Raw genomic sequence first — 15130 nt, forward strand, 5'->3', positions numbered from 1 at the left:
CTGGTGAAAGTCGGTCGTAGTGCTGTTAAACGCTGGGTAGCGATCTTCACGTGCCTGACCATCCGAGCTATACACCTGGAGGCAGTGCACAGCTTAACAACCGACTCGTGTAAGAAGGCAGTTCGGCGGTTCGTCGCTCGGAGAGGCGCGCCGAAAGAGGTGTATACAGATAACGGGACAAATTTCGTAGGCGCCAGTAGAGAGCTTGAGCAGGAGTTGCGGGACATCAACCGAGCCCTGGGTAGCACTTTCACGGACATCGATACTCTATGGCGGTTCAACCCACCGTCCGCTCCGCATATGGGTGGATGCTGGGAGCGGATGGTGCGTTCGGTAAAGACGGCGCTGGGAACACTGCCCACGTCGCAGAAGTTAGACGACGAATCGCTCGTGACATATCTAGCCGAAGCTGAGCACATGATAAATTCTAGACCGTTGACGTATCTACCGCTGGACAGCGCGCAGCAGCAGTCGTTAACTCCCAACGATTTCCTGATGCTCAGCTCTAGTGGTGTACGCCAGCCAGTAAAAGCGCCGGCTAATGTCGGAAAAACGATGAAGGATAGTTGGGGACTGATGCAGCAGAGCCTGGATTCGTTCTGGAATCGTTGGATTACCGAGTACTTGCCGATCCTAACTCGGCGGTCCAAGTGGTTCTGCGATGTGCCACCGATCAAGGAAGGAGCGTTAGTGATGGTAGCCGATGGGAAAGTTCGGAACCTGTGGATTCGAGGTCGAGTAAACCGAATCTACCCTGGGAAAGACGGAGTTGTGCGTCGGGCGGACGTGGAAACAGCTACCGGCATGTTGAAAAGTAGAGCAGTTTGCAACCTAGCGGTTCTGGATGTGAGCGATCCTGACGGAGCGAGTCGCGAAGGACAAAACAACGGCGAATTTGGTGCCGTACGGCACGAGGGGGAGGATGTTACTGCGGGTAACGACGAAAAGTAAATCGGCGCATCCCCCGGCGCACTTGACGTCCGGGCTGGTGTGAATGTATGGTAGCGAGACGGTATAGAGGCGAACTGTCAGAACGAAGAGAGGCGATTATCATTATCTGTTTTGATTAAAAAGTAGCGTGAAACAGATTTGCAACGTAAATTACAATTTTTCTATATTTAAACTAAAATTCAATATCAAATACCCTATTACAGATTAAATTTGAGTACAATACACTAACCTGATTGTAAGGGGTTGAAGTGCCTAGTACGAGACTATTTGTAAGTTAATTCCTACTTAATTAATTCTGCATACCGTGTTGAAACCTAACCTAATAAAATTATAGCTTTGAGCTGATTTCATCGGAAACGGATGGAATTTGCTTCTGGGACTCCGAAACGCCAACCCCCACACTAACACAGATCGACCACGTTCTGATCGACAGTCGGCACTTCTCAGACATTATCGACGTCAGATCCTATCGAAGCGCTAACGTTGACTCGGACCACTACCTAGTGATGGTTAAAATGCGCCCAAGACTCTCCGTTGTGAACAGCATTCAGTAACGACGCCAGTCTCGGTTAGATCTCGCGCGGCTGAAGCAGCCACATGTCGCCGCAAACTACGCGCATTCACTCGAAGCTGCACTGCCGGAAGAGGACGAGCTGGACGAAGCCCCTCTCGAGGACTGTTGGAACACTATCAGAACAGCCATCAGTAGTGTAGCGGAGAGCTCCATCGGGCATGTGGCCCGGAATCAGCGGAATGATTGGTTTGACGATAAATGCAGGAGGGTGATGGATGAGCAGAACGCTGCGCGGGCGGCCAAGATGCGCAGTGCCACACGACAGAACGTGGAAAGACACAAACAGAAGAAGATGCAGCGGAACAAAATCTTTCGGGAGAAAAAGCGCTACCTGGAAGAGCAGGAATATGCAGAGTTGGAGCGGCTGCATCGTTCTCAGGAAACGCGAAAGTTCTACCAGAAACTGAACGGATCCCGCATAGGCTTTGTGCCGCGAGCCGAAATGTGTCGGGATAAGACTGGCAGTATTCTAACGGACGATCGCGAAGTGACCGATTGGTGGAAGCAGCACTTCGACGAACACCTGAATGGCGCCCAGGTGGAGAACCATGGCGACGGGGAAAGCGATTTCGACGGTGCACAGTGGTCCAATCAGCGAAATACGTGATCGTGTTAAAAGTGAGATAAGAAATTTATTTTCTCGTACATTCGAGATACAGGTTTGGTACTTTCGGCAAAGCTGTAGTAAATATCAATGCAAATAACTTTGTCAAAGACACTATACTTGTATCTCTTCATGGAAATTATCTATGAGGCGTAATTCGTGGACAAACCCTTTAAAACAGTTTTTAAACCCTGACTTATTCTGGTCAACTTTTACGTGTTTATAGTGTTCTAGAAAGTTGTTTATCTTGCTAAAATCAACGTTTTTGTAGAACATTATTATACCATGCGGTATCGAAATCCGTACAGCTTCGAAATCCGTACACCTAATACAATTTGCTTGATTATATGTATTAAAAAGTCTAAATGCAAAATATTAATAATAGGCCTAGACCCGTGGTTTATTAGCATTACGTCAATGTCAAAATATAGGTAGTAGGCCATCAAATACAAGTAATAAAAATTAAAACGTTAATGCCTATCAGATTTCCCTCTAAATTGGCTGTGTTGTTAGCAATTTGCTAAGAAAATAACTTCCAATAAAATGAAGTGTAAAGCGCACTTGAAGTGATTTTCCTATTTAAAATCCCGAAAATCAATTTGAACTAAAGGTGTTTATCGTTCTACAGCTTAATTTAATTCATTATGGCATTGAAATAATATTTATTCATCATAATCAGTACTGTACGGATTTTGATTCAGTTTTACTAGTTGAATCTAAATCCGTACACCTGTGCAGTATCCTTAGTGATCCAACTCTATTCTATGTTTTGCCGAACTAAATGGAAATAACTAAAGCTAAATATATGTCGATAAACTGGAAGATGGCAATTACGATAATACATGGTGGATAATCCCTTAATAAAAGCATCGAGATAGTTTAAGTTCCGGTCACTACGATAAGAGCTACTATATTGAATTGGTACTCTCGAAATACCGGAGTCTTTACTGCAATTTTTCAGCTTTCCGTATAATTTGCAACAAAAATCAAGAAAAAATGTTATATACTGTTTATAAGTGAAGTTCATTTACTCTAAAATGTTAAAAAAGTTTGTTTCTAAGGCTAATATTTCCTGAGGCATAAGGAAAAGAATGTAAGAACATTTAACACAAACGAGGTTTTGTTACAAGTGGGATGGATAGAGGCAATATTTAATCAGTACCAAACCTGATATTTTAACTTTCCGACCGAAAATGAACAATTACCCATAATTTAGCTTAAAAACAAAAAGATTGATTCCTTGTAGTGTTCCTACTGTGCGTGTGAACGACTCTTAGATGAGCAGGACTAAAATACAATGCGTCAATTATCGAGAAAAGCATATTTTATAAAGCAATTAGTCAAATAAAGAAAAACAATTTAGCCACAAACTTTAAACTCATTTCGATCAAGCTTACACGGATTTAGATTCAAAATTATGCGGACTTTGATTGATTTTTAACATGGTGTACGGATTTTGAGGCACAGGTGTACGGATTTTGAATCAGGCATAAAAAAGTGTACGGATTTTGAATCAAGAGATGCACATTTTGATCTCGTTTTTTTATAACTAGGATTAATTTTAGCTTCCTGTTATTCCAAATAACGTTAAAATGAGCATTATACTGTCAAAAGAAAACATGACGAATTGCTTATTACAATATCATAATTTTATATTGACCATTTAAAATTGTCTAGCTCTTAGGTGTACGGATTTCGATACGGCACGGTAAGTGATTTCCTGCAGTTTCGGAGATTTTGAGTATTTTTGATGAAAAATAGTACTACTTTGAGCTTAAATATTTCCCAAGGTGGCAAATAGTGGCAGACCAAACAACTCCTACTTAAAAGTATAACAAAAAACCTTTAAAATCAAGTGCCAATTGACTGTATCTGTTTGTATCCTCAAAAGTTATAGTTGTTTTAAAAATCCTTCACAGTCATGTTTATCGAACAATTAAAATGTACTTCGGATGCAATAAATGTCATTTTGTTTATGTTGACAATATCTTTCTAACAAGTTGAGTTACCAGCAATTTTTTCGCCTATTTTCGAATCGAAAATGAATGTAGACTCAAAATTATTTGACGGAATTAATAACAGAAAAGCTTCCAAATAACTAACTTAAGTCTATTTTGTACAATACCTTCGATTGGTGTCTTTTCAAAAGATCCCACTCATAATGGGCTGGTACCAAATGGCCGAAACACAAATGGTCGAATCACGAATGGCCGAAATCCAAATTCTCTCGGAATGACTTTTTAGTCTATTTAATTAGAAAACTCTAAATAAGCGTGTAGGGCGCTATATCTCTGCATATTAGCGTTGATAGGAGGAAATGCTTATCAACTTAGGAACTATATTGGCTTGTTTCATTATGCCTGATTTTTGTTTTCAGGTATAATAAATTTAAATTTGTCACGAGGTTTTCGAGTCACTTTAAATCTCGCATCTCGCAATATTTTTAGATATAAATTATCAAATTATGGTTGTATATGAGCACCAATGGCATTATATTAAATTTATTAAAAGGTATTTTTTAAAGGTATCTTAATTTTTGTAATTACTGGCTTTACCAGAAAAGTTTTGAATAGTCAGGTTAGTCTCATATAACTCCCCCCATCTACTAACAACAATTCCTTTCCCGAAATACTTGTGAAGATGCAGAGGATTCCCTGGTCTTTAGTAGCAACAAGTATTGGACTAACATTCCTTCCCATCCCACCAGGACCCGCATTCGGACGTGGCCGGCGTCGGTATTGATCAGCATGCAGGGACCTGATAAGGTTGCACAATGAGGAATAGCGTGCTGTCCCAAGTATGCTCTTTTCAGCCATCATTTTGCAATTTTCATCGGTCCTGGTCAATAACGGAGTAGCAGCACACGGGCGGTATCCTATGCTTCTTATTAAAATGGGACCAGAAAAGCTTGCCGTTTGTCTGCACCGACTAATTGTTAGAATTTGGGATACGGAACAGCTACCGGAGGAGTGGAAAGATGGGGTTATCTGCCGGATCTATAAAAAGGGTGACAAGTTGGACTGTAAGAACTATCGAGCGATCACCGTTCTCAATGCCGCCTATAAAGTGCTGTCCCAAATCATTTTCCGCCGTCTATCACCAATTGCGAATAGATTTGTGGGAACTTATCAAACCGGCTTCGTCGAAGGTCGGTCTACAACGGATCAAATATTTACACTGCGGCAAATCCTCCAAAAGGGCCGTGAATACAAAGTTCCCACGCATCATTTATTCGTTGACTTCAAAGCCGCATATGATACCATCGACCGGAAAGAGCTATGGAAAATCATGGACGAGAACAGCTTCCCCAGGAAGCTCATCAAACTGATTAAATCTACGATGGATGGTACACAGTGCTGTGTTCGGATTTCGGGTGGATTGTCAAGTTCATTCGAATCACACAGAGGGCTTCGTCAAGGTGATGGTCTTTCATGCCTGCTGTTCAACATAGCGCTACAAGGTGTTATGAACCGAGCGGATATCAACACGCGGGGCACGATATTTGTGCAAAGCCTTAATTACTGCTACGAAGAATCGCCTATGTCTTGAATGTTTGGTCCACCGAATGCGACTGGCTGCTCAGCAGTCAGGTCTTTGAACGCAGTCGGAATCTAGACGACACCGACGATTGCCGATACGATGATGCACCGAACTCTTCAGACAGTTCGTTGCATCGGTCGCACAGTGTGTTGCTGCCGAGATGGTATATTGCGCGAGGCATCTTCTGATACTGGGATAAGCGATATTCTGTACCGGGGGCATTCAACCCCCACAATATTCAACAAATCTAGTCAATTCGTCTGCTTTGCCGATGACATGGATATTATCGGCAAAACATTTGTGGCGGTGGCTGAACAATACACCAGACTAAAGCGCGAAGCAGAAAAGGTTGGGTTAAAGGTAAATACGTCTAAAACAAAGTACATGCTGGCCAGCGGAACCATGAACTCGCACAGCTCTATGGCGAACCCAGTATCCAGAAAGTGGCTAAAGCTGGACGGATACGATGGCCAGAGCATGTTGCAAGAATGCCGGACAACTACCCTGCAAAGATGGTGTTCGCCTCAAATCCGGTAGGAACAAGACGACCAGAAGCACAGCGAGCAAGATGGTTAGACTAGGTGGAGCGAGATCTGGCGGAGAGTACTCGGTGTCCGAGGAATTGGAGAGCGGTAGCCCTCAACCGAGTTACATGGAGAAATTTTGTTCAACAGGCCTTGTCTTAGGACGGCAAGTCACCTAAGTAAGTAAGTACGTTCAAACCTCAATAGATCTCAAAGTTATTTCTATGTGCATTTGTGCAAACAATTAAACAAAATCAAGAGCACAAACTATCGCTTTTCTGTTACCTTACAGAAATTAAAGTCTGTTTTTATTACCAATCGTTCTCCCACGTTGAAGGGAAAGGGACTTTACCAATTCAATCCCATTTTATCAACAGCAAATCTTTTCACTACACTTCCCATGAAACGGCAAACATACGCATCCATACAGAATTATATTATAACGAAACACTACAACTGTAGCGCACTTTTCCAACCCACATATCCAACTCACCTAGGTATAATCGTCTTGTCGTAAGGGATTTGGGACAAGGGACTTTTGTCATTTATTCTGGCACACTTCCCTGACACAAATCTCAAATTGGATCACGTTCGTGAAAATTTTTGTTGGAACGAGGGGGCCTAGTCACTATATCTGGTGGACTTCTCAAGCAAAGACATCAAAATGGTCTAGGTTTTCATTTGCTCCACGTTCCGATTCAAATAAGCGGCTCATGGTTCACGGTTCGTCTGTCCACCACGTTGACAGTTTGGTAAATTGCGATTCACGAACCAAGCTCCGTGCCACTTTCGGCAACCTTCGGGCAGGTTTGATGAACCGTCGTTCTTTTGAACGCCCTTTCCTGTGAACCGGTTCATTTGAACAGTTCCTGAGCCAGCTCCAGACTGCCACATGACCATTGACTCCACTCGCACCAGTTTCCTTATGCCTCTGATTTCCTTCCGCCTGTAGTACTCGCTGTCCTCCTCCAGGATTACGTTGATGGGAATCATCCCGGCGATAACGCATACTGCCTCCACTTGCGACCCGCATTGCCACGAGTCTGAACGTATCGTTTAACTTCGCTCGATTCCGTTTAGTCTTTAATGCTGCAATCCAAGCTGGACCACCGTACCTAAGTATCGAAATGAATACACCGGCCAGCAAGCGTCTTCTAATACTCCTTGGTTCTGAGTTGTTCGGCATTATCCTAGCAAGCGCATTAGTGGCCTTCGCCGCCTTTTCGCAAGCGTAATCAACGTGGTTATTGAAGTTTAGTCGGTCGTCGCACATTACTCCCAGGTATTTCAGGCTCCTTTGCGAGACTATGACATGATCTCCGACGGTAATTTGTGCCTGCTGCACTGCTTCACGGTTACTAACCACTAGTACTTCCGTCTTGTGATGGGCCAGCTGGAGTTTTACTCCCTGCATCCAATGTGCAATGTGCTATCATGGTCTCAGTGGCCAGCATTTCCACCTCTTCCAACGATTCACCTGTGACCGTTAGTACTACGTCGTCTGCAAAGCCGACAATCTCGACACCTTTAGGTAGCTTTAATGTCAACACGTCGTTATACATTCCATTCCAAAGCGTTAGACCGAGGATGGAACCTTGAGAGACGCCCGCCGTGATCCTGAAGGACTTTCGATTCTGAAAGTAGCTCCTCGCAATTCTGCACAAGTAGTCGGGGGCCCTCATTCTGTGCAGCGCTACAGCGATTGCTTCCCAGCTGGCACTGTTGAAAGCGCTCTTAACGTCTATAGTTATCACGGCGCAGTATCGATCACCCCGCCGTTTCTGCATTAACGACTTCTCGGCCCTCTCGATTACTGTCCGGATAGCATCCACCGTGGACTTTCCTTTCCGGAAACCAAATTGCTTGTTGGATAATCCGTGCTCGCTCTCCGTGTATCTCGTCAATCTGTTGAGAATTACCCTTTCCAGGAGTTTTCCTAGAGTATCCAGCAGGCATATAAGCCTATACGAAGCAGGACCGTTCGGCGGTTTACCTGGTTTAGGTAGCAGCACCAGCTTCTGCGCCTTCCATCTGTCTGGGAAGTGGCTTTCGTCTAGGCATTTCTGCATGACCGACCTTAACATGTCCGGAAACGCCAAGATCGCCGTTTTCAAAGCAATGCTGGGGATTCCATCCATTCCGAGTGTTTTTCTCGTCTTCAATCCCTTTGCAACTATCACCAGTTCCTCATTGGTGATTATTCTTTCTGCGGCGCTGCTATCCTCTTGCTCACGATAGGGTGTCGGGGGCCATGTCGTTGGGGCATGCTGCGGAAAGAGTCCTTCGATGATCACTTTCAGCTTGTTTGGACATGTTTCAGCGGGCTCTTCCAACTTTCTCATGGTGATGCGGTATGTGTCACCCCATGGGTTGGCATCGGCGTCTTGGCACAGCTCCTTGAAACAGTTAGATTTGCACCGCTTGATCTCCTGTTTCAGCGTAGCCCTAGCCACTCTGTAGATTTCTCTACGTTCCTCGCTTTGCGTCTCAGATCTTGCTCGCTGTGCGCGTCTTCTGGCGCTGAGACATCTAGCTCAAAGTTCGCTTAGTGCCTCATTCCACAAGTACGCTGGTCGTCGTTTGTTCCTGGGTTCCAACTTTCTAGGCATGGTTGTGTCACATGCTCTCACTAGCCTTTCCGTCAGCTCATCTACGTCCCGAACTGAAGGGCCACTCTGCTCGCAAAGCTTCGACAAAAAGATCGCTGTCGAATTGCTTCGTTTTCCACTTGCGCTCGTGGATTCTATGCCTCTGTGGTGGCACAGTGTTTCGCTGGCCAATGTAGTACCGGATTGTCTGATGGTCACTGTGAGTGTAACTCTCGCAAACTCTCCAGTTTGTGTTTGCCACCAGCGACGGGCTGCAAAAGGTGCCGTCGACGATGGATTCTCGCCCATCTTTGCGGTCGATCTCCTCCGCCTTCTGGATCATAGGTTCTTCGTGGATATCTTTAAGCTTTTTAAGCCCATTCGCTGCCACCTCTTCTGGTGACGTTCTACCCCGTTTCTTCGATAGCGGGTTGTGGCGACTCGCTTTCCGCTCGGTTCGCTTCCTTAGCGTTGGCCAACGCTTCTTCAGCCATTTCTACTCTCACTCGCAGGCTCTGCTGTTCCTTATCGACAGCGTAAATGGCGGATTTTAACCTTTTCGCAGCTGCTTGATCTCCTTATTCACGTAGTGTTTGTCCTTGACAAAACCGTAGAGTTGTTCATCTGCCTTCTTGGCCTCCTCCAGCTTCGATTTACCGTACGGCAGTCCCTGTTGCACGGGCTGCGGATTGCTTTTACCAGTGCCCAGTACTTGCTGGATCTATTTCCATGCTGTTGGGCCCCAACTCTAGGCCGCTATCTCCGCTCGTATTTGTGTAGTCGCCTTTACGATCCCATGGTTATCTATGAAAGCAGGGAGGTCATGGCTAGGGACACTCCCCCTATCCTTCATGGGGATAGGGATGTCAGCATCCGATCAGCGTTAGTCAGGAATGTGTCATCTGAGCCTACACCATCGCACTTTGACGTGAGTGGCGAGCTTTGAACGTACCTAGAGACCAGCCGCGGTTTTAGTGAGACGGATGGCATCTGTACCATTAGCTTACTAGCCCTTTCGGGAAGGTGTCACCCTTCCTTACCTAAGGTAGTAGAATTGCACAGCTGTCGGCCCTATAGCGTCTAATCCGATCGTTTTCCCGCCATTCCAGTATACCACAATTAGGATCTTCCTGGCACCGATCCTAATGTGCCCTCGGCACTCCTGATCCGGCTTTTAGGTTTAGAGTTCTGAGCTCTAACAGGACACTACGACGTCTGCAGCTGGTTTATGGGACTTGAGCTATCCTTGCGTCTTTACACCACTGCACTATGCCACCCACAAGGCACTACGTGCCCCCCTCTCCCTATTACACAACCTTGGGTGCAACCAAAGACTGGTATTTGGTCGACCCTAGGCCCGGTTGCTAGCCCGGCCGGCACCACGTGGTGGTAGGGATAAGAGTTCCTGCTCCCATTAAATGGCTATACAGGGTCGTACAAAGCCCAACTGACTTTGATCGGCACCATAACTGCTGGGTTAGGGCGTTCACCGGCCTGTGTGTGTGTGTGTGTGTGTGTGTGTGTGTGTGTGTGTGTGTGTGTGTGTGTGTGTGTGTGTGTGTGTGTGTGTGTGTGTGTGTGTGTGTGTGTGTGTGTGTGTGTGTGTGTGTGTGTGTGTGTGTGTGTGTGTGTGTGTGTGTGTGTGTGTGTGTGTGTGTGTGTGTGTGTGTGTGTGTGTGTGTGTGTGTGTGTGTGTGTGTGTGTGTGTGTGTGTGTGTGTGTGTGTGTGTGTGTGTGTGTGTGTGTGTGTGTGTGTGTGTGTGTGTGTGTGTGTGTGTGTGTGTGTGTGTGTGTGTGTGTGTGTGTGTGTGTGTGTGTGTGTGTGTGTGTGTGTGTGTGTGTGTGTGTGTGTGTGTGTGTGTGTGTGTGTGTGTGTGTGTGTGTGTGTGTGTGTGTGTGTTTGTGTGTGGCTTTTTGCGTTATGAATCGTTGTACTATACTTGTTAGAATAATAATACTTACTCGTTAGCATTATAAACACGTCCGGTTTGATTGCCGCTGCTGCCATCGAGTAATAGGGGATGCAATGGAATATTGTCATGCACCAACATATTTGCATCGCCAGATATGCACCTTGCCATTCGATTAATTCCATTATTAATGTTACAGTAAGAGCTTCTGTATCCTTCTGCCCCAGAAAATACTGCTTGCATGGCGGCTGTTGCAGCTGCTGATGTAGCCGAAGCTCTTGGTGCAATATTATTGTTCTTTTTTGGAAATTGGCCCGGACGACGTATTGATGACCACATGTTTCCGAATAGGGTATGGTTTCTCTGAAATACGTATTAGAAAATGGATTTACAAAACTAATTACATATTCGCAAATGAGAGAAATTATAGGTTAGCAATAACTCAATGTTTTTCTCAGAAAAGTATCGTTGTGAAAGCCGACCACAACGCATTTTATAATATGTTTCTACGCTACGCTACTGACACCTGCTACATTTTTTTCAAGATCAAAAATCCTCTGCGTTATAATGCGTTTTAGTGAAATAAAAGCACACTCAGACTTCAGTCGGTGATTCATTATCCTTTTGCAATCCAATTCAAAATTGAAAAATTGCCAGTTGAAAATAAATAAATTTGTATATATTTAGTATAGGGTATGTTGCTGCTTCGTCGTAATTGCCTATTCCCGTTCTATCCAACACAAATTATTAAAAATATCAGCGATTTTTATGACACACAATGCAAAATTAGTTATTCCCTAAAATTTTAGTTTGTTGTCTCTCATACGCGATCAATCAAAATGAGCTGAGATCTATTTAAATGCTTTTTTCATTAAAGAATTCCTAGCAGCCAAATTTCCAACGTTTTTTCGTGCGACGAAGAAGAAAATGTTGACTAATCGTTTCAATTTCCGTCATTTATAAAATGATAATAACTCACGCAAGGCATTTTTGTTATTCTGCAGCCGGGAAAACTTGCATAACCTACAGAAATTTGGCAAAATAACATTTGTCATACTGCCCTACACAAATACATGCGCGCTGGCTGCGTAAACATTATTGTGATTTTTAGTTCGGACGATGAAAAATTTTGATGGGCGGATTTTAAACCGGTACGACGAATTTAAGATACAAAGTCAATTGCATAATTTCAATCAAATGCTTTATTAATCGCTTTTCAGTGAATTCAAAGGGTACGGATCGGAAGGAAAGTGTGTTTGAGTCAAATCAGCAGCAGAGCTTTTGTATTATTCATTAAATCCACCTTAGATGATGAAAATTAGAGTGGCTTTCTTTACTACGACGGGAATTAGAAATAAACCCTACCAAACACCACTGCGACAATCTTGAAAATTGTAGTTGTGTGGTATGCAGCCACCTAATAAACAAGTGTATAACACGTATCGTGAAATATACGACAGACTGCGCATCAGCATATCCCTCAGCGCCAGCCCGAAGGCGTGCTGTTTGTTCTTCGGTTTCACTCAATTTGTGACTGTAATAAACTCTGAAGTATCCGAAAAAACTACAAGGTATACAGCCCTAAGGGTTGTACGAAAGGGTGACGTAGGACTGTGTCATATAATACTCATTACATTGACAACACGTTTTAATCGATGAAGTATAACTTTATGTCTGATCATTAGATTAAAGACTAATGCAAACTGCATTTATGGCATATGCATATTTGAGTATCTGTGAGTATCATTGTTTGAGTGTTTATTTGTAAAAGAGCGAAAAATTCTGATTTAATTCTTCATTCAATCAATGGTGGTTTTGAAAAAAAAACCGTTTGAAATTGTTTGGTGGCCCTGAAAAGAACTATGTTTGAGCTGATAGCACTCCTTAAAAATCAGTACTATAATTACTGTTGCCAATATATAGATGGATGTCGCTATTCGGTCCTTTAGACTCGAGGATGATAGTTGCCCGCTAATACAGGAGTGATAGGAAATACCAAATAACTGCAAAGTAGAAATGGATTAGTTTTATCAAAATACTGACCGTCCGTCAGTGCGATTGTGCAATGAATGAGCAGACGGCGAACCAAGAGTACCATTTTATAGTCACTGGCACTGCCGCTGCTGCTTGTAAGCGAGTGTAGGTGGTGGGGGAAACCAGATCAACCGCTGCTGCTGCTGCTGCTGCTGCTCGAATAATTATCCGACGCTGAATGAGCAAGCATTTTCCATGGTATAACGCAAAATGGAACGTTAACCATTTAGAAAGTGCAGAAAAATCTTTCCATTCTTCAATTACTCTAGTTCTAATAAGAACTGTTTAAGACCACAACGGCCTACTGCTGAATTTGCTGCCCGTCAGTCGATCCGTTTCCATTTGCCTTCAGTGTTGGTTTGAGAAAATTACCGCCAAAATGCCATTGGGTTTGCCTCGAATTGTCATCGAAGATGACATTAATTGCCGCAAAAGTCATTGGATTTGTCTCCAATTGTCGCCAAAATGCTATCGTTTTTACTTCCCAATTGCTATTGGTGTTGCCTCCGATCGCTGGTGTTGCCGCCAAATGCCGTTGCTTTCGCCACCAATAGCCGTCGATGGTAGATACTGACCGTCCGTCAGTGCGATGTGCGATGAATGAGCAGACGGCGAACCAAGAGTACCATTTTATAGTCACTGGCACTGCCGCTGCTGCTTGCAAGCTAGTGTAGGTGGTGGGGGAAACCAGATCAACTGCTGCTGCTCGAATGATTATCCGACGCTGAATGAGCAAGCATTTTCCATGGTATAACGCAAAATGGAACGTTAACCATTTAGAAAGTGTAGAAAAATCTTTCCATTCTTCAATACTATAGTTCTTATAAGAACTGTTTAAGACCACAACGGCCTACTGCTAAATTTGCTGCCCGTCAGTCGATCCGTTTCCATTTGCCTTCAGTGTTGGTTTGCGAAAATTACCGCCAAAATGCCATTGGGTTTGCCTTGAATTGTCATCAAAGATGACATTAATTGCCGCAAAAGTCCTTGGATTTGTCTCCAATTGCCGCCAAAATGCTATCGTTTTTACTTCCCAATTGCTATCGGTGTTGCCTCCGATCGCTGGTGTTGCCGCCAAATGCCGTTGCTTTGGCCACCAATAGCCGTCGATGGTAAATACTGACCGTCCGTCAGTGCGATTGTGCGATGAATGAGCAGACGGCGAACCAAGAGTACCATTTTATAGTCACTGGCACTGCCGCTGCTGCTTGTAAGCTAGTGTAGGTGGTGGAGGAAACCATATCGGCTGCTGCTGCTTAAATGATTGTCCGACACTGATTGAGCAAGCTATCGAACAATTTCGCATGTCTGCGATGGGGATAATGCAAAATGTAATGTTAAGTGCATCGTGTGGAATTCACGTTGGCCATTGCCCTCTGATTCCGCTTGTCTTCGGGGTTGGTGTTGCCGTCAATAGCCATCGATGTTGCCAATTGGATTGGAAAAGGGGTGTGGCTTACAAAGTGGTCTCAAGGTTATCATTTGGATCCAAATCCTTTGGTGTATCTAATTGTCGTCCGTGCCTGTGAAGCTAGGCGATAACAAGGGAAATGTATGGAAAAATTCGACCTTGAATCTTTACACACATTTTCACTATTTAGCGTGTAAAAAAAATTATTATTAATATGTTACTATAAAATTGCTGGACATTTTATCTATCCAACGACATATTAACTGTTATGTTTCGTTCAGTAGTATAGTAGCTATTTGCTTTTGAAATATTTCATTCAAACGTTACACTTTTATTTTTCGTTTTTACAAACTGCTACCCAGTCCCAGTATAGTAAACAAAGACGTAGTCCTACGTCAAAAATGAATGTGCAAATTGAACAGGGAATATGCACGAGAAAATGGCGGCCGCGTGTGGAAAAGTATTCGGTACGGCCTGCACCATTTTTTTTCTCTCTCTCCCAAGAAATACGATGATGGTAGTGAGAATCGATATTAGCTCGGGACGAGCAGTGGTAGTTTTGGTGCACGATGGCACAAAAGATTGTTGATACATGAAGACGCAGGGAGCTGTTCGTTAGCTCGGGACGAGCATTTGTAACGAGTTTTTTATAGCTCGGGACGAGCATTTGCAGTGACGTTATATAACTCGGGACGAGTATTTGTAATGTGTTTTTTGACGTAGGACTACGTCTTTGTTTACTATACTGGGACTGGGTAGCACTTTGTAAAAACGAAAAATAGAAGTGTAACGTTTGAATGAAATATTTCAAACGCTAATAGCTACTATACTACTGAACGAAACATAACAGTTAATATGTCGTTGGAAAGATAAAATGTCCAGCAATTTTATAGTAACATATTAATTATAATTTTTTATACGCTAAATAGTGAAAATGTGTGTAAAGTTTTAAGGTCGAATTTTCCCATACATTTCCCTTGTGATCGCCTAGCTT

The 15130-nt window shown here is 43.7% G+C and overlaps 1 protein-coding gene across 3 annotated transcripts in view; it reads right to left on the reverse strand.

Moving 5' to 3' along the window:
- The window catches only part of LOC128734148 (muscle calcium channel subunit alpha-1), a 1300390-nt gene that overhangs the window by 222521 nt on the left and 1062739 nt on the right, over positions 1 to 15130 (reverse strand). For all 3 annotated transcript variants that reach the window (XM_053828190.1, XM_053828187.1, XM_053828188.1), the window contains one exon: positions 10744 to 11054. In XM_053828190.1, coding sequence (XP_053684165.1) covers positions 10744 to 11054 — 311 coding nt within the window. The remainder of the gene's footprint in view (positions 1 to 10743; positions 11055 to 15130) is intronic.

Source organism: Sabethes cyaneus, chromosome 2 (genome assembly GCF_943734655.1).
Source record: "Sabethes cyaneus chromosome 2, idSabCyanKW18_F2, whole genome shotgun sequence".
Lineage (NCBI taxonomy): Eukaryota > Metazoa > Arthropoda > Insecta > Diptera > Culicidae > Sabethes > Sabethes cyaneus.